The sequence below is a fragment of the Apostichopus japonicus genome, chromosome 8 (genome assembly GCF_037975245.1).
Source record: "Apostichopus japonicus isolate 1M-3 chromosome 8, ASM3797524v1, whole genome shotgun sequence".
Taxonomy (NCBI): domain Eukaryota; kingdom Metazoa; phylum Echinodermata; class Holothuroidea; order Aspidochirotida; family Stichopodidae; genus Apostichopus; species Apostichopus japonicus.
This window is the reverse complement of record NC_092568.1, coordinates 1,728,142-1,752,830: the sequence shown is the minus strand read 5'-3', so window position 1 is coordinate 1,752,830 and position 24,689 is coordinate 1,728,142. Positions and strand designations below refer to the sequence as shown.

The following is a 24,689-nucleotide window of genomic DNA, read 5'->3' as shown; positions in this document are numbered from 1 at the left end:
ACAGTCTAGTTCTGTTCTGTCAACAATGCAGTCAACATATGCGTCAAGTTTATCGTGTTAGGTTACAACTGGACTAATTCTGCTCGATGAAATCACCTTGAATGACAACAATAATATACATACTTTATGACTGTGTTACTAACACAGTGCTAAAATGTCTTGCATAAATTCTACTTGCTAATTTATACATGCCTTACTTTCTATTCACATTAATCTTCACCAGTTTGATAGGTTTGGTACAGTAGGTAAGGACATGTAAGAGACAAGATACGTTTATGTGCAGAGTTTGGTGTCAGGTATCATAAGACATGTTCTTCGTGAGACAATATGGAACTTAACCAAACCTCCATTGGAACTGCAAAATTAATATTGGTCATATATACGTATGTATTATGCATATCTATTTACATACATGCATGAGGTACTTCTCCAAATAGAAATATGCAAATTACCTGCAATATACATGCGAAATTTAAATCATCCCTTCTAGCCTATGTTAGAGCATGCATACTACACATGGTTAAGTGGCCATATATCTCTATACAAAACCCTCCCACCAGCTGACTTGCTTCTTAAACAACCAAATTTATATTTTTCTATATATGGAATGAAAACTAAAAGCCTTGATCTCTTTGACCAAATACTAACATTGTGTCAGGTCAATACACTCACACAAGACTGTTAAGACACAACACTATTTTACTATTTAACGATTGAAGCCCACGCTTGAAACACAACAATGCTTTGAAGTTTAACCTATCAAAGACTAATTTTTTCCATTAACTCTCCCAATAATAGTACAGACATGGAAACACAATGTAGAGAATACTGTGCACAGCACACAGTATAGGACAGATCTGTAATATGTTAGCCATACACTACAACTATGTAACTTAAAATACAATTACTGTATTAATTAAGTAACAGGGAATGAAGGGGAACAATGGGGGTAAGTGGAAGGAAGGAAACATGGGGAGGGTGAAGGGAAAGAGGGGTTGGGGAGACTTGAACATCATAGAAATAGCTTAAGTTTTGAAAACCATAAAGACATATATATATACTATAGTACTATAATAGCACATAGTACTGTATGTGAGAGCAGTTGATGTCAATACACAGCAGCTTATGAGCAACAGTTACAGTGGAATTCATGTTCAAGGACAGAAATTATATATCCACCTGCAACGTATATCCTCAAATATTTTATGGTTATAATATAGCTAAATAAAATTGATTGAAGAATGTGATTTATCTCTCTCTCCACAATAAAACACAAAAAAATTCCAGTATTTAAACTATACAGCAGAGAAACTGTTCATGAGTTTGGTGGGACTAAAATAAAATTATTGATTAAAATCTACGGCTAATAAATAATGGACAGGTGCATGTGTACTTTGCAAAGTGCAATTGGTTGTTTACACATAGTCAATTTTGTGTAAATCATGTTTATTTAAAAAATGTCCACTTTATTGGAAAACTTTTCAACCAGAAGGGCTATTGTGTTTCCTTCAAAGCGCAGCTGTTTGCAAGCTGGTGGCTAATGTCTAACAAATGTAGCAAATCTACAAGCTGTGTATTTTCTCAAAAAGAAGATCACAGTTGCTGATACTAGATTATCTCGCACCAAATGAACAATCCCTTTTTTTTTATAAAAAGTGAACAATTCCAGTATTTTCGTACAATGCGATATCACTAAATTTGAAGATCCTCCCCGCCCCCCAAAATTGAACATTTATAATTTTCTTCTGTTTGACATGCAAATTTATGAATCAAGGTCAATGAACTCTGTTGTTATGAATCAGCAATCCCGTAGCCCATTTCCCATTTAGCCCATTGGACCCATTTCTCAATGTTTGTAACCATTAATGAACACTGACTGTCAAGTCGTGAAAATTTCATTTGTTAAAAATTCATGATAACACATACAATATTTGACAAGATGTGAAATTTTGACATTTTTTACAAAGCAAAAAAATGTTCTTTGAAATATCAGCTGATTACTGTACTGTTTATTCAAGACATTAGTGAACTGCACTGTTATGGGATTATAGTCCACTGTGTAGTCCTGACAAAGCTAACACAGTAATATCTACAATATTACAGATATTTGCTACCTGTAAGAAGAAAGAATATTTATATAGTAATGTTGCAGCTCTGGATACATGAATTTATTATTCATGAACAAACAGCCTGTTACTTATCCAGATATAGATAGAATTGAAATCATTTTTATGCATATTCTTTGCACAAAAAGTCCGGACATTTGTGTTTTTATAATGAGTTAAATAAAAACAATGATCCCAACGATGGATAATTGTCAAAAACAGTAGATTCACATTTACGTGGGTGAACTATGAAACAAGCAATCACTATAAAATATAAGGGAAAATCTTGTTATGTTTTATCTATTTGATCGTGTATGAATGATTCATATCCAATAAAGGCTTTTCGCTCTCCGCAGAGCTCAAAATTGATGGAATAGTCAATTCCATTCATCTTATCAGGAATATCTCTTACTCAATCTCTGATTCACGATGCGGTAACCTTTATGAGAAAGAAGAACCTCAGTATTAAGCTATATAAGTAAGTAACATCTTTATCCTACCGAAACAAACATTTATTGCTGCTTATTTGTTTCTTTCTTTCTTTGTCGTTTGAAAATGTCTTCTCCATTTGCTTCAATTTTAAATTTAGAGGACAGAAGAATAATTAGTAAATACATGTGAGAATGCAGTCATAAAACCAGTACAGTAAGTGGCACATATGCTTATTTCCTTCATAATATCCTTCAGTTTGTTAAATTTTCAGGTAAGAGTGGTAGAACTGTGACCGTTTTTCATTATAACACTAAACATTAAAACTAATTATGTGAAGAGTTGCCATCAAAGGCAAATATTTATGCCCACTAAGAAACTTTCCTACCCAGTCAGTCAGATAATACAGCTGTACTTTTGCATTCAGTTGAACAATTTTCATCATTTTGATCAAAGTCATGTGATATTAACAGGAATTATATAATATTGACAGGAATTATATAATATTAACAGGAATTATGTAATGCAAACAGGAAATATGTAATGTAAACAGGAATTATGTAATGTAAACAGGGATTCTAATATACTGAGCATCTCTCCATTTATCAGAAGAGATCCAGTTTATGCATGCAGCCAATTCATTTATCTAGATACTTATATAATTTCAGTTATTATACTGTTTCATCCAATGTAGAAAAAATTGTGTGTCCCACAAATTAAGGTGTGATGTCCATTGCGTGCTATTACCAGTGAAGTTATTTCAAACTTGATCAATCCTGTTGCAATATTGATCGACTAAAATAAGTAACAGATCGTTTCTCCTGAAGATACCTTAATTTCTCTTTCATAGATGATTATACGGTCTGCTACCCCCGCCCCCCCCCCCCAGATTAACTGTGGCAATATTTAATGGAAAAAACAAAGCTTCAATTAAGCGCAAAGGGTAGTGGACGAAAGACGATCAGAATTCCATTTGCATCACTTGACTTCCAAGGTAAAGCCTATAAGTGCATCCTTCAATCACTGCCTAATTTAGCCTACCGTTTGCAAGTCTCGTGGGGATTTGTGAAAATAATCATAATAAACTTAGACCCACTGACATCTAAACCACTTATTAAAAATATATATATATATGGTTTTCAATACTAGTTAGTTTAGATTATAGACTGTGCTAATAATAAGCTCAAACAGTATAAAACTACTGATGCATGACAAGCCTAAAATAATATCATTTAGTATTAAAGGCTGAATTTCTTAATGTAGTTTAATCTAAACAGTCTGTGATGACATTTTAGGAAAATAATGGATATTAGAAGAAAAGTGACTCCATTCTCTTTATGTATACAGCAAACAGAGAGATTATGTTACATATCCACTGTGAGTGAGGGAATAATCGGGTGAGACAGTAAAAAAATCACCACTTTAATTAAATTTGATATAAGCTTCATTATTGATCACTGGAAATTCAAAGAATACCCTTTTATTTATCAACATACAGTACAGTAGTGATAAGTTCTATCCATTTCAATATGCAATGATAAAAAATTGACAGGTGTAAACAATACACTCTCAATAATCGCAAGGCTGGAATTGCACACTCGCAATTGTTGGGTAGCAATATAGACGAAAAGGAAATGAATTTGAAATGTTTAATGTTGTACCAACTAAAACAAGATTCAATTTACATATTGTGTAATTATGAATTTAATATGTCTCAGAAACATTACTATGATACTTCATATTAAAAGTAAACAGAGCTGCCCTGTTGAGTAACCTGAATAGGTAAAAGATAAAGGTTACGAAACTTTGAATTATCTACGACATGCTGCAGCAGAAATCATTACTGGTCTTGATCTTTTAGGTCCACAACCCAGAATCTTCCCAGAGGACTGGGCCACGACCCGCCAGACCCCCACCCCCCCCACCCCTCAGAATCGATGATATGAATGTATGAAAGCTACTTGTAGCTTGGACTGTGGACTTGATGTTAGAAACTGAATAAATGAATTGATCTCCATCGGCAACCTCCCAAAACTGAAGATGAGTTATCATATCAATGTCTGTAAAAATCTTCCAACCCACAGGGAAATTTAGCGACCCACTTTGGGTTGCGCCCCAATGATCTGCAATCCATCTGTCTGGATGTTAATGCAATGCAGTAAATCCTAGGGCATAATTTAGTGGTTTAAATTTTGCATATGCTGTTTTGACGGCTCTGAGTTTCGTCTCATAAAATAAATACTATGATTTCTGTTTTTACAAAGCTGCTATTTTGCAGTTGTATATATAGCAAGTATGGCATATTGGGATAGTGTATCAAATAATTCTTCCCGCATGCATATTAATAGTTAACACACACAAGTGTACAGGAAATTACGGGTTAGCCTTCCGATGTGTTCGCTATAAAAGTGTGGTAGGTTTGAAAAAAAGAAGCATTTTCTTAATCTAATGATGCAGAGAAGAAATCACAATATAGCATGATGATAATAATAATAATCAGCAGTTATTTTTACGTCGCTTAAGCGACCCTAGTATAGTATGCGCTCACGCATAGTTGTCGGCGAGATCATTCACGGTTGCTGATGTGACCAGCTGCTTAAAAGCTCAAATTTACACTGATTTATACGAGATAAGTGAAACCATGAAGCAACAGAATGGAGTTATAGTTTATTTGGATAAGTTAGAATTATCAGTTTGCAACATTTAAGGGCTTGGTAATACTTATTTATATTAATATAAATATTTACATACAGGTAAGCTACGGCAAAGCTGTTGGTTTTACACAGTCACTTAACAATAGCCACGAGAGAGAAACATTCCAGTAACAAAACAGCAATGTGGTAAAATAATACTTTGTAGTATCCCTTCCAAAGGTGTTCAGTTGACCTTTAACCTTTTCAGGATTGGATTTTAGCAGAAATTTAGTGAATGTCAAAAAAATATAAAAATAAAAACAAGGAGAGTAGGTAATGTTTTGTATTGCTTTCTGAAGCTGACCTATTGATATTTGTGTTGACATATAAGATAATCTAGCTACTTTGACTGATTAGCTTAAGATGTATAAATTGGTACTTTGTCCAAAAACTGAAAGTGGTATAGAACCATAATGACTGGTTTTCATAATTATTTGCATATATTGTAAACAGGTACTTTGAAAGCCAATCATCATTCTTAAACCACAAAAGCCAATTACTGTAGCAACTCATACCCAATTCAACTAAAAGTATGTGATATCTGAAAGGAATGAAGGTTTCTGGAGATTTATTATCATACATCTGTATAGTCTGCTTAAGTGTATAAATGCAGTAGAGCTGAGATAAACTTCTGTACGTCATTTCTCAAAATCTTTGGAAACTCATGGAATGGTTGGAAAGAATTCACAAAAAATTCAAATGCCAATTTGCAATTTTCTTGAATCTGTCATGTTGCTTACACATGAGTACAATACGTTACACACTGATTGACTTAATGAGACGTATTGTAGGCTGGGCAGAATTATTCATGCAGCCCTCTTGGGTTAACAGGTTTCCACTTGAGAGAAACGAAAGGAACAGATGTACCCCATACATACATGTATGACAGTTAATATCATAGTTGTTTATCAAGCAACACATCGAGAGTACAAAGAGGACATGATTAAAACTGTCGAACTGATGAAAGAAATCCTAAGGTAAAGGTGTTATTCCAGTGGCAGGCAATGTGACTCGTACGGTGGAAATAGTAAAATATTCCACACTGTTAACTGGTTGCAAACACCATCTCGATAACTTGTCCGTAACTCAAGCTATGGTTGATTGAATGGAAGCTATTACGGTTGCATGGCTAAAGCCTCCGATTCTTCCCTGTGATGCAATCGATCACCGTAGGTGGTCTGTCATAAAGACAATATATTCTTCCAAAGGCTTTACTTTCCTAATATTATAACCTTTACACTGAATTATCCTTGCAAACTGACACATTTTGGAATGTTTGTCCACTAGTTCTCTGTAATTAGAATTTCATCAAAATGCAAATTTTTTGTACAAATTTTAATTTCCTCTGTGAATATAGAGTGGGTTAAAGAATACAAAGCTAAAACAAGAGCAAATTTAGCTGAACTGCTGCAATGACATCATTCACTCTGAGCACTGTTGCCAGATGCATTCTCAAAATACCACCAACTTTGATAAATTCATGTCTTGCTATACAAAATGCTTCATGGGAGTGTAGTTTTGACCTATATAGATGCAGAAAATTTTTAGGATTCTCTTTTAAAGTAATATCGACTTCAGTCACTGAGGAAATCATTTTAATAGTTGTCATTATATACATCTCTGATTGCCAGCACTTAGTTTGTGAAATTGTAAGCATTAAATAGTGATGCCTAACATGCATAATTATCATATAAATATTTAGTAATGACTGAACTATAACCTGCCTTTATGCAGAATGATTTATAAACAATGTCATGTGAAAATGGTGACAAAAAATGATATACTAACAAGGTACAGGTTTATATTATGCTTCATTCAAGTATGGGTGTGATTTATCTGATCATTGATATCTTGTTTATTATTTTTATGATGCTAATTAGTCTCATAACCGTCGCAGAAAATGTCATCATAAAATTAACATTGCCTGGTTTAGCATCTGGTGTTTATAGTTGTCTGGTGTTGTTGTTCAAACTTTAAATTTAATTATGAATGTGGAAAGAGCTAACTATATACATGTACTTGATGTTCTGAAAGTATAATCTGGTTTCATTAGGAACCTATGCAGTATAGCTTAGTGTCATTTTGTGTTTCATGTGCTGCAATAACATTACATTGTACATGCTGTACCCAATATAAAAGCAAATTTAGAGTCAAAGATGAGGTATCTAAAAACAGGTGGTCTGCAACTTACAGTACTAGCAGTAAAGCAAAAAGTCCAAACCGACCCAAGGATCATATGAAACTAGGAATACATTGGACTCAAAATGTTGTCAATTAAATTTAATGAATATTACATTTAATTTGTGGGACGTAAAATCTTTATCTAGCTAATTGGCTTGAGCCTGTTTCTTTCAATTTAGGTGGGGCCGATTGGTTTTTGACAGAGGGCGCTCTCATAATTGTCTTAATGTGCATTATCTGTACTGTTTAATGATCTCTGAAGTAACATGATCCTGTGGAAGCAATCACGAGCTGTGAACACTGAATACGTTGTGAACCAGCAGACAGATAAGCTGGCTGATTGCCTACTTCAGGCTTCCACTTTTGTAACATGCTTTAGAAATCACAAGTTTTAGGGCGCTTAAAAACAGTTTGCTTGCCTTGGAACTTCTAAAATATGTTTCAAAAGATCTCTTCTTCAATACCTATGGAATCGTATATAAATACAACAAGTGAACAACTCGTGGTACTGTTATGATCTGCGGTCAAAGAGTGCAACTTGTCAAGTTTCATTGAATTAGACTGGACCGATACTAAAGCGCCCTCTGTAGATTTTGGGCGTGGCTGAAGAGATCCCATTGTAACCAATCACGAGTGACAATAACATGGTTGATCCAGTGCGAAACAATGTGAGAACTCGACGCTAAAATACAAATTTGACTATTTAGCCTTTAACATATATGGCTCACTCCATGCACTACAATAATAGACATTAGCTTATCTACTGAAGATGACCACACTCACACAATCAGAATGATGCTTGAACTACAATGTGTTGTACCACAGAAGAAGAGATTTCAAGCTTATTTCTTGATTTATCCATTTAAATTAACACCTCTTTGTATCACTCAAGATCACTTCCCAATCATGAACAAAGCATAAGGAGTCCTTTCGACTTACTGTATGTAATCATTATCATACTGTATTAATTGCCCCATCTTTTCCTTAAATTTTCTTTTCTACATATCTAAGCCTTAGAACTACTACAATAAGTATAGCCTAGCAATTACAAAGACATCATTCACCAAACCCTACTCTTTATCTTCTGATGAATTACAACATCTTCTATTTATTATTTCTGAATTCTTAATTTCCATTAAACTGACTGTCTTAATTGTCAATTACAAGTCACTGTGAGTTTAAACACACACCATTATCATCAACTTTGTAGACCTATAATTAAGACCTCCTTCTAATGCTGAAGAGTACTGTACACACATTGTATTATTCATGTTGTACATTACCAAACCATACAAGTCTATCACCATTCCACAACTTAAACAGGTTGTTGCAATTTTCAGTTCACTCTATATGAAGCAAGCTTGAAATTACGTTTTATGTACTTACCTGTGCAACAACTTGTCTTCACAGGTGAATTAACTTTTCCCTTTCAGAACACAAACAATCAATGTCCTCACAGTGTGTACAGAGATAGCATTTATCTGCCCAAGATAGCCAAATATTTTTTTCCCCGTTATGGCCACATTACAGTCGAAGAGACGCTTCCAGTTTTTAGTAACAAAAACAGTGCAATCAAAGCTCTATGCAATGCCGCATTCTGTCCAAACAGACCAATAATCGTAAAAACAGCCGAGGAACCATTAAGGGAGGTCGATTCAGTAGGAATTTCAGCCTCGAATGCGATAAAAGCGTCTGACTCTTAACGTGCAAGGCACTCAGCAGTATGACACATAAGCACCAAGAATGCGTCAACACGGAGCTAGAAATCATTAGTTGCTAACGACTTCCCGTGTATACTGGAGTTTTTTAGTCAGTGGCTGAATCAATACCCCTTAGGCTGCACAGAGGATGAGAATGACAAAATGCATGAAAATAAAGTTAATCAACTTTAAATTGCAGCACTGTGTTCTTTCATTTACGATGACGAAAAACCACCAAATTCTGTAGGAAGAGGAGGCAGCCTTAAAATTAGCATTCCCTTGATCTCGGCATGAGTATACTGACATACAATACAGGTGTATTGATTTGTTGTAAAATTTCATCAAACTGGCTAAGGCTGAAAGGCAGATTTTATACCGCAGAATCTTGACAGTTTGCGGTGTACGAGGAAGCTCTGAGACTGTTTAGAGGTTTTGAGGTGAATCTGGCGGTTAATAACAAAAACGATATAGCTGCTACAGGTGCTACCTAAGCCTTGCTAGCAGCAGCTCCTGGCCTGCTAACCGAGAGCTTTGATCACCTTCAACGTAATAAACGGAACAAAATCACGTCTGAAATCATGAGCTGAGATTTTATGATCCTTGTGATGGTATTATTAAAGTTGTGATGCATTTATTACTCTGTTTTAAATTTGTGGAAAACGTAAAAGATGGCGTGACGTTTCGATCCTAGCAGGATCTTCATCAGCGGGTTGAATGGCAAGTTACAGTAACAGAGGGACAAATACACACACAGAATACAGACAAGTTAATGAGCAGGGCGAACACAAAAGAGAACTGTTTTACACGTTTCAAATATGAACTGAATAGTTTTATTTAAACTCTCCTAATATTATGATGTCAAGCACATACCTCATGGATAATTATCAATTTATAAATGCATTGATATGGGTCACATGTATGCAAATTTGTTATAAATGCAAGCAAATACTCAAATAGGAATTGAACTGCCTTCATGTTGGCAAGTTATAGCTTGCAGGTTTAGGCAAGGAATTTGGTGAATACTCAGAGAGCTGTGAAGACAATTGTCGTGTACAACCGAGCCCATGTGAGTACATAAGGGCAATGTTGGCACTAGTAGGGGAGGGTTTAGTGGTAGTTGCAGATACCAAGAGGATGTTATCTTTGTGATTATGATATTAAAATTTACTGGTTTGGGTATTTACAAATGATGTCATTTACCCGTCTACTAAACATTGCATAATTATGTCAAAACCACATCCTCCTAGCATTTGCTATCATTATATATATTGCATCTGGCAACAGTAGAATGACAATTCATGATGGCCATTCATTTAAATCTATCTTCATTTTTCTCTATAATACTACATCAATCATTTATCCAGAGACAAAACCAAACAATGGTTCTACTAAGAATATTCCAAAGGCATCAGGTTTCAATGATAAAGCAACAAGAAGATTATAATAGCCTAACCAAAGTCTTTTGAAGAACATTTCATAGAACAACAACTGGGATCAACTCCCTGGATAGTTCCAGGGTTTACTAGCTGCTCAATATATGTTACATTTAATCAACCATATCTATGGTTGGGGACAAGATATTGAGATGGATGAAAATTCTAGACCTGTCAAAAATGGGCTGTAGGACTTCAGAATGGTAGATTCCAAAGGAAGAAGGTATTGACCTGATAGAGGGTCATTGGCCAAGGGGGCTGGCGGGGGGGGGGGAGGCTCATCCCAAGAGAGGTAACAGTTTGTAGGCTATGCAGATTGGAGTTGTGTATGTACAGAAGATAGGTAAGACAGGAATTAATTAAATGGTGTTTTCAAATAACAGTCTGGAATATTTTTCTCGTCAATATAAGCCTTACATTGATTGTCTGTCAGGGGAATATGCTCACCAAGAAACGAAAAGAAATTAAGAAGATCAACTCAAAAGCTACTTTAAATGATATATTGAGAGGAATTAGTGGCTGAGTATGACTCACATAAAAGCACTTGTCCTTTCTGTGAAATTTCTTAAAAGCAACAAAAAATTTAAAAATTCCTTTGTGAGTGTGTGTGTACTGTGTGTGTGTGTTTGTCACCTTAATTGCTTTCCATTTCATATGCCTTCCTACAAAAATAATAACCTTGGAAATTGACATATTTTATGCTCATTCTTCCTTTCTTTACCGATTATTTCTGGGAATTTTCCAACTTCTTTTCATGTTTAATATTTTTACCTTTCTTTGCTTAAATGACATGGAAATGAAGTAAATGAGCCTCCAATCGCATTTCTAAAGTTTCCTTTCATATAGCGGCGATTAACTTGCCATGTTAGTCATCGGCCATGGATTATAAGCCTGATATTTATTTGTTTGATGCTAATGTATGATTATGAATATTGCTCACAGCAAACTGTTGCATATATCATCATCGCTTTCTTGATGTGACTCATCTCCACATAGCGTAATATATTCCAACTCGAATATAAATTGCAAGAACTCCAACGCTAGTCTCAGCTGCTCAAAAAGTTTCGAAACGAAGCTAGATCGATAACGGCAGCCATCATAGGACTATGGATTTTTTTTTTAATCTTTGCATCCGCAAAACAGACCTCAATTCCACAGAGATTTATTACATTAGCCTCACGCAACGCACAACATTTGTAATTCCTTTACATCGGTTTTTAGATGCTCTGTAGGATGAAGGCCAATATCACACAGCACAGAAACACCTCTTGTTGCTTTTTATTTGATGCAGCAGACGTAATTCTCTCACTGTGATGCGGCAGACGTAATTCTTTCACTGTGATGGGGCCGACGTAATTCTTTCACTGAACTCTACAGGGATCATCTTCAATGGTTGTAGTGGTTTTTTGCTTCCTCGGTTTTTTATTTATTTATTGTATTAAATATAAATGTTGTGTATTCTTTCAATACGTATAGATTTCACTTATCATGAACTTTAATATGCCCATATTCATTTTTACAATACTCTCTTCTCCCTTGGTTTTTAATGATCTGAAATTGACGTTCAACATCTAAGCTAATCTTAAACTCCATATCTTAATCTGATTAACGGAGAGCAATAATTTTGCAAACTGAACATTAAATGGCTATTTTGAAAAATTGTTCCAAGATTTATGGTTGCTTTCATTTTTCTACTTATTTACAGTATAAATTGTAGATATCATTCACTGTAAGAGCTGGCTTAAACAAAAACTCACATAAGTTACAGCTTATAAAAATGTATTGACCATTATTCTGGTTAATAATAAAATAACCCATCTCAAATTCTGGTCCCTACTGTATATACAGGCCAGTGCTGTTTAGCTTTCCAAGCAACTATAATATGCCTACATATATATTCTGTAAAAACAAAAGACACACATTAAAACTAACCTTAACGATATGAAACACGTAACCGGTGTAATCCAAGTGAGGTCATCTATTCCGTAAATGAGAAAACACAATTTCTCTTAATTTGCTGGCAAGTTAAGGTCAACACATTGCTTTGAAAATGATCCATAAATGGCATATTTAACCAGCATACTTTAAACATAGATGTACTGAATATGATTATTATTACATGGCTACAAATCATACCTCACTTAGCTAGCTCGTTGCTTACAGCGTGAACTGCTACCGATGACGACAACAACAACAACTGTTTTGTGTCCGTGACATATTATTGCAGACTTTGGGAAACTTCATAATGCATTTGATTCCTTTGGCTCTGCTCTTGTTTCTAATATTTTTTTTTCTTTTTTCGTTATGGATCAATGAGTGCAAAGAATCCATTGACTCTAATAGCACTGGAACACCTGGCTACAATTGATATTTAACGCATTCTATTGATTGGACTTCTGTCTGACTGGCATGTAGGGCTTGTCCTAAAGCTGATATCTCAATATGTTGAAAGTACAGTGCTTTGCATGCTAAATATGGAAGGTTGTAGGTAGGGTTTGCACTCATCCTCTAACAAAGGAGATTTGGTAAGGGTGTGGAAATGTATTGATGTGCTAACCAAGAGAAATTACCGATGAGATTGCAAGGGAGGGGGTGCGATGAGATTGCAAGGGAGGGGGTGCGATGAGATTGCAAGGGAGGGGGTGAGAGGGGGTGAGAGGGGGTGAGAAGGGGTGAGAGGGGGTGAGAGAGGGTGAGACGGGGGTAGAGGGGGTGAGACGGGGGTGAGAGGGGATGAGAGGGGCTGAGAGGGAGGTGGGTGGATTTAGTACTTGAATATTATAACCTTGAGTTGTATGTATCCATGATAAGATGGGGATAGAATTGTACTGGTGTACCTAGGAGACTTCAACCTACCTTAAGAAATAATGGGAAAAGGGGATGGGGAGGGAGGGGAAAGGGGGGGCACAGGATTGTGCTGAACCAAATATAAATGAAGTTTCCATGAAGAAAAGATATACCAATGTCCTCTAAAAGTGAGAGTACCGAAGATTAAAAGAGCATTACCTAGCATAGTACAGATCTATGCAGATATACCCCAAGATCAGAGCCAGAAGATTCATTCATGAAGGAGGAGGGCGCTAGATCTGAATACTAGAAACATTACTGCTGTACTTCTACAGACGGTAAAATGAGAGTGCTATAGTTATGAAGAGACAGGTGAATGACAAACAATGTAAATTATCACGTTATTGCGTTTGGGAAATCTCTAGCATCCTCACAAATCATATCCTTCTCTTCCTTTGCATAAGCAGCTATCTACAAAATGAACCTCTTACTGAAAACAAATGATCAAGTTTGTTTTTGACTTGTGGAAATCATAACTACCACATGAACTATACTATACCTTCACTATGGTCATATTTTCCAATATTTTCAGTATCAATGATGTTTGCCATCTAAGGGCAGATGGTCTCCAATCCTTATCCCTCCCACTACTTACCCCTCCCTGCCCCCCTCCCCCCCCCCCGCCAAACCTCTCAACAATTGTATGCTTCTGAATGGTCAATTCGCAAGGAGGACAGAGGGTTATTTGGGGCGTAGTTGAGAAAGCATTCTTAGACTAAGGTAGATCAGAGTGTGCATATGCTTAAAGAGACAGGTAAGATAGGAGTGATGTAAATTACAATTTTGGCACTACCCCTCCCCCCCCCCCAACCAAAATCTAGTTGAACTTGAGCAGTGGTTCAACCAATAGACCGACATCTAAGATCGGACTCATTGATCAGCTTGTGATGATGGAAACACCATTTATCTTGATATGCTGTGTCTACATTAAGTAGGTCGCCAGACTCTGGGGGTCACTGTTCAACCCATTTCTTTAAGGTAGTCATGTCTGTAGAGAGTGCATACGTATTTTACTCTGATATCAGCACTCGAATTGCTGATTGGCCAGAAGATCTCAGCTGGGAAATGAGAGAGCGAATGTAATCTAACTGCAATCTGTAACAGAGAAAGCTCATTTCCTCGCTCACAATAGCTGCTACTCTGCTACTTATTATGCACAAGAAAATGCATCACATTTAACCAAAATATTATTACAGTTCTCCAGGTGCTTGCAGTGTTTTTTTCTTTCTTCTGCTTACCAACGGACATTATTTATTATTCTGTTTCGTTTCACTTGTTGGATTACGGGGGTGTATGTGTGTGTGTGTAGGAGGGGGGGGGGATGGTGCTTTTGGAACCTTTGGTGGCAAAGACAATCTGGAGGATGGGATGGTTGCGATAAGAGGAGGGGGTGGGTGGGATCGAAGATGAGGGTGAGGAAGAAGACTAGGTAAAGACGACGTAGGAGGATGCCTAAGAGAGAAGGCTAGGTGACACTGACGGCCGTAATATTGACATGTTCTCTAACTTCTCTAACAAGTGATAGAAGTAGAACAGGTTTGAATGAGATGTTTTATTATTATTTTACCGTGTAACTGATCACACCACCGGGGATCTGTACTGTTTCCACAGAGGGCGCTGTTATATTGGTCCTAATGTACGCGTGATCTCTATGGTTTACATGATCTCAAATCTATTTGCTAGTTGTGAAACTGTGTTTCAAAAGATCTCATCTTCAATAAATACGAACAATATAGAGTACAACTAATAATCCACTAGGAATCACAGGTAAGAGCCCAGTACATCTTGGAGACTTTGACACAATGTTTACTGATGCTCAAAGCTTATAAAAACGGATAAACCGACGTGAATTTGTTGCTAAAATGGTTAGAGGCCTCTATATTTGTTCAGTTATACAGTTAACAGTGTATACAGTATATATACAGTATATATATATAACAGTGTATACAGTATATACAGTTAACAGCCTCTATATTTGATCCCAGTAGTGCTAGGGATTACAATGTCAGGCCCTCTAACTTTAGATATATACTTACCTACACTGGCTGTCTACAGTAGATAGGTAGTTTGTGAACAGCATTGTCTCTCTTTTATTCTTCTAAAGTAATTGTAACATGCTAAAACAATTAGTTGGCACAAATACATGTTACAATGCAAGAACCATTGAAAGTTGCCACATGACACAAACTGCAGTTTTGAAGATACTATTTATTTGTGACATCCCCCCCCCCCCACCTCCACCCTTCCAAACATTTTCAGAAAACAGCACAGTGAATACCACATTACTACATATTTTCAGTGCCGTATGGATGGAAAAACGCAATCTTTCTATCCGCACTTGGCCTTTACACTAGCTAAAGAAATGCAGATGATTTTATATTATGTTAATTTAATACTGATTGAATCAAACTTTACATCAGATATAGAATTATAGTTGTGACTTTACAATGGTGTGTGATGTACACACACAATACCAAGACCACATCAACGTATATGTAAATAATGTTCTTTATAATGCTTAACTATCAAAGAAAATAGATACATTTAGGTACCAAAGTTTACCTTTTTTCGCAAATGACTTCATAACAATACTACAATGACTTACCTAGATAATAATTAATCTTTTGAAAGTTTCAAACAAAAAGCTAGTCCTCTCAATCATTAAGAATATTATTTTCAGAGAAACAGTTTGACTACGACAACTTCACATCTACATGAACTGACATAATTGTAAAAACTTGCTTTAGGATTAAACAAAAAATTGCAACCTTTCTACTCTACCATATGACCCTGAGCATTTTTAATCTAGCTTAAAAAATACAGATAAAAATGACAGAAAAAGTTCCTGCAACTTACAGCTGTTTTCACAAAAGATATAAGGTAAGAAGAGAAAGCGATGATATTCCCCTGTTTACGGGCTGGATGAATAAAACCTATTCTACAATGCAGCCTAACATGTTTTCCTGACCTACATATTTCATAGAGAAGAAGAAGAAGATGCCCAGAGGATACAAAACTTGGATAATTAAATTTGCGAAACATTTCAGCCGCTTTCAAAGCTGTTGAGGGCTCGGCGTGGACTGATAATATTAAAGTATTTCGGGGAGAGACTTTTAACAGGTCTTAGGAGGTTAATGCATCGATTTGCTGACTGCTCCAGGAGAGGTGTTGGTCTTTTACAGAAAAATATGAGAGGAGATGTCTCCATCCTCCCAGTAATCATCGGATAGACGGATGAGGACGTTTAAGTTTTTTTTTTTTACTTAGTCAGATGACTCAATTACGATCCCATATATATATAAATAAATATATATATTTATATATTGCAACCATTAATTTCCGGCAGCAGTTAAATACATCTCTTTTAAAAACTCTGAAATTTGTTTTCATCTATGTAAAAAGTTGATACAGATAGTTAATTTTTTGGCCAGAGGCTATCAAATTGAAACGCGATGCAATCGGCTATAAAGTGTCACTGACAACTGTAAAGCAATTCCTCATCGCCTGTAAACATTTTCAACATTACTACAACAAAAAAACCTGGGCCTGATAAAGCCTGATTTTAAAGGATGGCAAATCTGAGAAATGATTCATTGCCAATTAAGAAGGCTGGGGCAGGAAGTGTTGGGGTACAGCCTTCAACCCAACATAACAGGTGCATTATACATTCACGTTACAAACAGGTTTTAAAAAGATTTAGTACCTCCCCCCCCCCTACCCATACTTTAGAAGTTTTTTCAGTTAAAACAGCAGATCTGTCAGGCTTTTGCACTCATCTCCAGTATATGGCAAAAGAATACAAATTTAACTTTCATTTGTGTTGTCTTTCGTATGTACAGTTAGCCTTCTGATCCGAACATATGTGCGTGCACGCGTGTGTTTGTGCGTTTGTTTTTCTATCTGATCGAGGACAAAAGAATTCCAGGTCCTCGGTTGTGATTTCTAAAGAATCACCACGTCCTCGGAAGAATTCTATTGTATGGGGTATTGTTAAGGTTAGGGTACGTGGATTTGAACAATGGAAAATACAATTGGGTCCTCGGTCTGAATGTAAAACAAACATGCGTGTATGTGTGTGTGTGTGTAGAAAGAAGCAAAATCTTTCATCTTTTGACACTTGCTGCATCAAAAACAAACTTTGTTTGTTAAAAACAAAATTTGAACTCAGGTGTAGAGTCAAAAAACCAATGCATTCCATTTATTATCAGACCTTTTCAGAGTTTACGCGATTCTGTTTGTGACTGTGTGCTACTGTATGATCAACCGCATGTCCTCCTTCCTCCCCCTTCCTCCCTCCCCCTCCTTGCCTACACACCCCTCTCCCCCCCCCCCCCTAGGCTAAAAGTAAAAATATCTTGGACTCACGTTGCAGGACTCATGGTTGACAAACAGTCCCTGATCACCCATCCTGACTTCAATCAGTTCAGACCTAACAGAGAGAAGAAAAGAAAGGAAAAATGGTAGAAAATATCCCAAAACTTACTAAATTTGGATAGTTACGATACTGTCCCTGCGTCCTGAATATAAACATTGATCTACCCTAGCCTATACACAAACTGGTTGTAACATTCTTACACTTCACACCCCATTGACCCTCTCCAAGGCTATCACTGCCCTCCTCCTTCCAAATCTGCCAACTTCTGATGCCCTATCAAGCATGATATTACCTGATAAAACCAGAAGAGTTCTTAGTTGCTGCAATGCAAGCAAACTTTGTTATCCTCTTCCTCCACTACAAATTCTTCTTAAATATTTAAAAGAGTATCCTTGAAATTTTTAATGTATTTCCATTTTAGGGTTGTTTATAGGTTTGCCTCTTTCATACTGCTCTAGGTGTTGCTACGAGCTGCATGGTAAACTCGTTATGCATGTTAATTCTCAAATGTTTTTTACCAGGTTTTCTGCAAAAAAATTAAAAAAAGCAATCTTTTATAACCTTCTAATAGTTTGAATTTCTAAGAAACATCCCAGTTTCATATATAACATGCTATTTTGAGACAAATGGAAATCGATCTAATACTAACACTTAGCATTCTGCTTGAGTGTGATAAAATACAACACTGGGGAATTATGAAACAGGAATAAGTCATAATTACATCACCAGGACAAACAACATGGCCGATTTCAGTGTAGGATTCCCTTAATATAATACTGACAAATTCATTTCTTCTCCATCAAATGATACTGAAATTAACTCACATTTCAGAAACCCTACCCCTAGATTCCCCCCTCTCCTCCCCTCCCCCCCCCATTCTGATATCAACTGAACCTGAATTATGTAAATTTGTACATTTTGGCCCTTGGAATAGGACCATGCTATCTGTAGTTCTAATATTCAACTGCATTTGAATAACTACAAAGTGGTGGCGCTATTGCAATTTAACAACTAGATAGAAGATTCAAGCACTGAATATTTTCATAGGAAACATTTTACATGTGAGAGTTATCATAATAGTCTCAGCATCTTGGTGAAATTTCTTCCAATCTGGTTTGCAGGAAGTTCAGTTAAAATGATGTTTACAACTTCAGACTGGATCGAGCCTTCGATGCCAGTAAATTATTATTGCCAAGGATGAAAAGAATCCTTGGAAGGCTTTAATTTAATATTCAATTTCTTTTATTCTTGTTCATGAAGTTTAAGAAATAAATTTGTTTTTTGCTCACTGTATGATCAATTTTTCCAAATGGGCTTTAGCTTGGTGCTCGGTTAATACAATCTAATCTAATCTCTTTGGTGAGATTAGTCCTTCAAAATTCACAGTATTATTTGTTCAGTCTGGTGACGAGGATTCTTGCAAAATGCAGATATAAACAAAGGTATGGAAAATGAGGATCCCGATATTATATTTGGTATAAATTGCTTAAATTTGCTGCACTTTAAAGGGTTAACCTTGACAAAAGAGAAGGATAACTTCAAGATGGAGTTGCTTTCATTCTCTCAACGACAGTATTTACATATTTTATCACTTGTTTCTTTTGGTATAAATTCTGAAGCCTTGACCTTAAAGATTAACACATGCAAATACGTAGGAAACGTTGCAAGAGGCTTGTGTGGTTAGCTCGCATAAATCAACGCTGTTTCTGTTACTGAGAGTGGCATGACAGAGTTATTCATATTTGCTGGAAGAATAAGGTAACATACTCCACCAAAGGTAAAGTAATGTATCTAAAGGTAGTATAAGAAGCACTGTCAGTACAAGGTAATGCAAGATACCTATATCAAAAAAGGTAAGATGTGGGATATAATAAAGCTCTGCAAGGACTAGGTGGGGAACAATAAGTTAACAAGCTGGTGTTACAAAGATAAAGTGAGATAATGTAAGGTAATTCAAGGTAATGCAAGATACCTATATAGATTAGGTAAGATGTAGGATATAATTAAGCTCTGCAAGGACTAGGTGAGGTACAGTAAGATAACAAGCTGGTGTTACAATGTTCAAGTGAGAAAATGTAAGGTAATTCAAGGTAATGCAAGATACCTATATAGATTAGGTAAGATGTGGGATATAATAAAGCTCTGCAAGGACTAGGTGGGGAACAATAAGTTAACAAGCTGGTGTTACAAAGATAAAGTGAGACAATGTAAGGTAATTCAAGGTAATGCAAACTACCTACATAGATTAGGTAAGATGTTGGATATTATAAAGCTCTGCAAGGACTAGGTGGGGTATAATAAGATAACAAGCTGGTGTTACAAAGATAAGTGAGATAATGTAAGGTAATTCAAGGTAATGCAAGCTACCTATATAGATTAGGTAAGATGTGGGATATTATAAAGCTCTGCAAGGACTAGGTGGGGTATAATAAGATAACAAGCTGGTGTTACAAAGATAAGTGAGATAATGTAAGGTAATTCAAGGTAATGCAAGCTACCTATATAGATTAGGTAAGATGTGGGATATTATAAAGCTCTGCAAGGACTAGGTGGGTATAATAAGATAACAAGCTGGTGTTACAAAGATAAGTGAGATAATGTAAGGTAATTCAAGGTAATGCAAGCTACCTATATAGATTAGGTAAGATGCGGGATATTTTAAAGCTCTGCAAGTACTAGGTGGGGTCCAAGAAGATAATAAATGGTGCCAATACAGTATTATGGTAATACAATGTAAGGTAATTCAAGGTAATGCTAAGATCTGCAATGATGTAACTAGGTTATATCCAAGGCACTCCAAGATGAGGTTACGTCGTTAACGTAACATAAATAAGTACAAGTCACTGTAAGATAATCCAAGACACTACAAACAGATCTTGACACCTATAGTAAGTTCATTTCACTCTATCAAACCACTGGCAAAATGAAAACAAAGTTTATCAAGGTTCAGATTGTGAAACTATCCTACTTCAGAATTTTCGGTTTCTGAGGCAAGTTTAAAAATTCAAAATCTCAACCCTGAAGTACAGAGGTGGGATGTACTTGAGAAAAAAGGACTTTGAACTAAAAGCTGTCCGAAGCATCACCATAGAAACTTCTCGAGTAAAACCGTTGTTTCTAAATATGTACTTGAAGCAGGTAAGGTTACTGCATATGTATATCATTTCTTTCTCTTTTATTGCTTTCATTTCCATGGTAACCCAAAGTTTATCACACTGCCTATCCTTCCCTTGTCAGCAGAAATGAGCTTGAAATAAGTCTGAAGAATCCAAACCACAAGTGCTTGATCAACATGTACTGTTCTTCATTATGTTTGCCATCTATAAATCACAACAACTGAACTACCATATAGAGGGTGCTATGCAAGAAATACATTTTTGAGCAGTTTCAAGTTTTCCATAAGAATGGAAACGTTACAATTTGAAAAGAAGAAGACTGTGTCAAAACAGATTTGTTAGAAATTGTCCTTCAACGACCACAAGATGTCACATCAGTCATTGCTCTTGAGGTCCTCCCCCCACCCCCGGGGATACCATTCCCATCAAATTAAGCATTAAACATCAGAAATATGCACATCTCTTCACATGATCAACAGGTGAGGCCCAAATTACAAATTTGTTTATTAGGTTTGGCTGTTTTTTCTTTTTCTATTTTTCTCCTCAACTTGTGATAATCTGCTAATGCTATTCTTCATATTGCAGAAAACTTAAACAAGGTTACTTTGAGTTGATTTTATATGTGGTGGTAAATTGCTAAATATAAGAACAATCCCTGTTTATGTTAATGTTCAATGGCATTAATGTAGTCTTTATAGAGTTCTGTACTCTATATGTTACACTACATTGTTACATAATTCTGAACTATGGGTCACTGGCATTATCCTCAAATATGCTAAAAACTCATCTAAATGGTCACTTACGTTCACACTTAGTATGCTGCCAACTCTCAAAATGCATTACATTTTTTTAATCGAGACATCACATTTCCTAATTTTAACACTCCTTAATATGTTGTGAACATTTTAGAGGGTCTGAACCTCTAGGAAATTTCTTTTGGCAAATTTTTGGGGGCCAAAAAATTCTTTAACCTTTACTATCACTTTTCCAACAATGAACTCCACCGGTTGATTCATTCATGTTAGTAATGGGGTGGTGGCCATCTTGTAACCCCCCCCCTCCTATTGTTCAATACACACCCTATTAAAATGCACTTGTAAAAAGCTCTTTTTCTTCACCACATTCCTTCTATGAAAAGAAATTATCATAAAATACATCTGGTACAGGAATGTTGGCCAGTGATTATAACTATTTATATCAAAATATGTTTTGAATCAACAATGTATATGGGTTAAGTTGTACCATTTAACTGTTCACCCTTCCAAAGTTCACTTTTGAGTTGAACCTCAACAGACTTTAATAATAAGACACTGCCATGTATTAGACAAATGTAGCCATGTTCCTTAAGCGTCCTTCCCGCGTAGTTAGACAAAATGTGAACCAGAACACAAAAATTCATTGTGGTTCTGATGGCTATATATGCACTAACAACTCATTTCATACTTTCTGTTATTCATTAACAGTATGCACAGAATTTCTTGACACACATATTCAAAAATTTTAAAACATTTATCGGCAAAATCACAGTACAATCCATGCACAGAAAAAATAAACTGTGCTTTAGAAATGAGGCTCTCTTTAAAAGTTGCCCTGTTTGATAACTGAGAATTTTTATCACCGATGGTGGTAAGGATAGTTTAACTCCAATGTAAGAAGATTATCTCTACCCTACAGAGAGTAACATGGTGCACTGCACAGATCATACTAACTGTGACTAACATTGATATCATTCGCAAGGTATCGAGGACAGATTTTATGATGAATTTAAAGATGTAACACACAAGAGCCAAAGGGTACATGATCAAATCTGTGCGATGCTGCTGGATTTTCATATATACCTGATGGATTGAACGAGAATAATCGCACGAATCAAGATCTTTGATTTGCAGCTTTATGGAGAGTAGCAAACTGAACATTTCTATGACATTATCGCTAATTATGTGTGCATGAAGCCTCAAACCAAGCTATAAACCTGTACCAGATCAGAAACTATAAATGTGTTTTAGTCATGAATACTTAAGGGAGCATGCAATCATGTAGGACTATACTTGTGAAACCAAGCACTCGCGAATCCTATCAGACCATTTTACTCCAATCTTTCTTCGTCATAAGTTATTCATAATAAGAGAGATTCTTTCATAGCTCTAAAAATCTTCAACTTGCCAAAAAAACAAAAAAAACAATTGAAGGTAGTCCACCATTTTTTACGACATCCTTTGATTCTGGGATGTGCATGGCACAGACACCACCTCGAGAGAAGTGAAAGTCGTATCTAATTTAAATGTCAATCAGTTGTATTTGATAGCAAACAGCATTCATTGCCTTAATTATTAATCATTTATTATTCAGGTCTACGAGGCATTCTTCAGTCAAGACATGAGGAGTTTGTCTGTTGATCTATCTATCTGTCTGTCTGTCTGTCTCTCTGTATTCAAGTGCTAATGGCTGATGGAGCCTCAAGTTAACACTTTCCTTCAGACTCTATGTTTCGATTTCAAATTTGATAACATTACTGACAAATTGGGTAATCCTTCACTATCTTGATATGGAACACATTAAGTGAATATAGCACTCTTGTCCAACTGAATAAAAATAGTTTATAAGGTCACAGGGACATAAATTTTGACTTAAATCAGCCCACTCGCACACTTATCAGAAACAGGGGTTGTTAGTCTGGCTTAATATGAAAAAACTGTCCACTTATTGAGGAAACTAAAGAGTTCCATTGTTTGTTTCAAATTTATATACCGCATAGAGGAAGGTTGATTAAGACAAGAAAACATAACAAACTCCGAGAAATTGATTAGAATACTTGCGCTTGGTCCTATGTCAGTCATAGCTGCAAAATCTCCCTGGTTTAAGTTATGACCAAGTGAAAACTTACCTGTCTTGACCCTACTATTGCACTTTCCCATCTACCTTGTCTATAAATTGGTAAACATTCTGACACTGTGCCCCACCACCTGCCACCCCCTCCTAGCTGTTACGACAAAGGATGTGTAGGATAAAACAGGAATTCATGCTAAACTTTACAGACAACTTTTAAGATCACTAAAACTCTTCCAGAAATTCACCTACATTTTGATGATTTTTTAGAATTAATTAAGCTATGTTATTGTGCATCATATATTAGATATCTCTCAATCTACTTACAGGATCCACATGAATGCAAACATATGAGTAACATTTACTAACATATTAACCATTAAACCCAGTGTAGAAAAATTTGTGTCCCACACATTTAATGTATTATTGTTCTACTGTTCATTTTCAACCTTGTTTGTATATTTATCATTCCTCTAAAGGTAATAACGCTAACTATAAGTACTAATGCTAACTAGAAAGTGTCAACGCTTACTGATAGTATTAATGCTGATTAAAGTACTAACGCTAACTAAAAGTACTAAAGCTAAAAGTATTCATGCTAACTAAAAGTATTAGCAGCTTTAAATGCATTCAGGGATCTTAGTCCTTCCTGTTTATTCATTTTGCAGATTACTGTTGTAGCATGATACCACACACCAATCAATGCACTTAAATAAAATAACCTCTGTAAAAACTGCTTTTTTTATTCCCCTCAAAAAGTTGACTTGACCTTGATATGTCATTCACAAGAAATTGATTACATATCACTGGCGCACATTGTTTCTTTGGAATGTTAATAAATGACAAGGCTGCAGCATATGTTTCCCAATCCCCCATCGAAGTAACGATCTATGTATACCTAAGACAGCTAAAGAAATCCGATATTTTTATCCGAATGTGCTTTTACTCTGTATGAACTGTGTCTTACACTGACATTACAATCAT

At 35.8% G+C, this 24,689-nt stretch overlaps 1 protein-coding gene across 6 annotated transcripts in view; it reads right to left on the bottom strand.

Annotated features, from left to right (window-relative positions):
- LOC139971205 (uncharacterized) overlaps positions 1-24,689 on the bottom strand; it is a 122,449-nt gene that overhangs the window by 45,498 nt on the left and 52,262 nt on the right. For 4 of the 6 annotated variants that reach the window (XM_071977477.1, XM_071977475.1, XM_071977474.1 and 1 more), the window contains one exon: positions 17,754-17,817. In XM_071977477.1, the coding sequence (XP_071833578.1) occupies positions 17,754-17,795 (42 nt within the window). In that variant the 5' untranslated portion in view covers positions 17,796-17,817. Of the gene's footprint in view, positions 1-8,794; positions 9,236-12,473; positions 12,637-17,753; positions 17,818-24,689 lie in introns of those variants that run through there. The other 2 variants (XM_071977479.1, XM_071977478.1) reach the window with 2 other exon arrangements.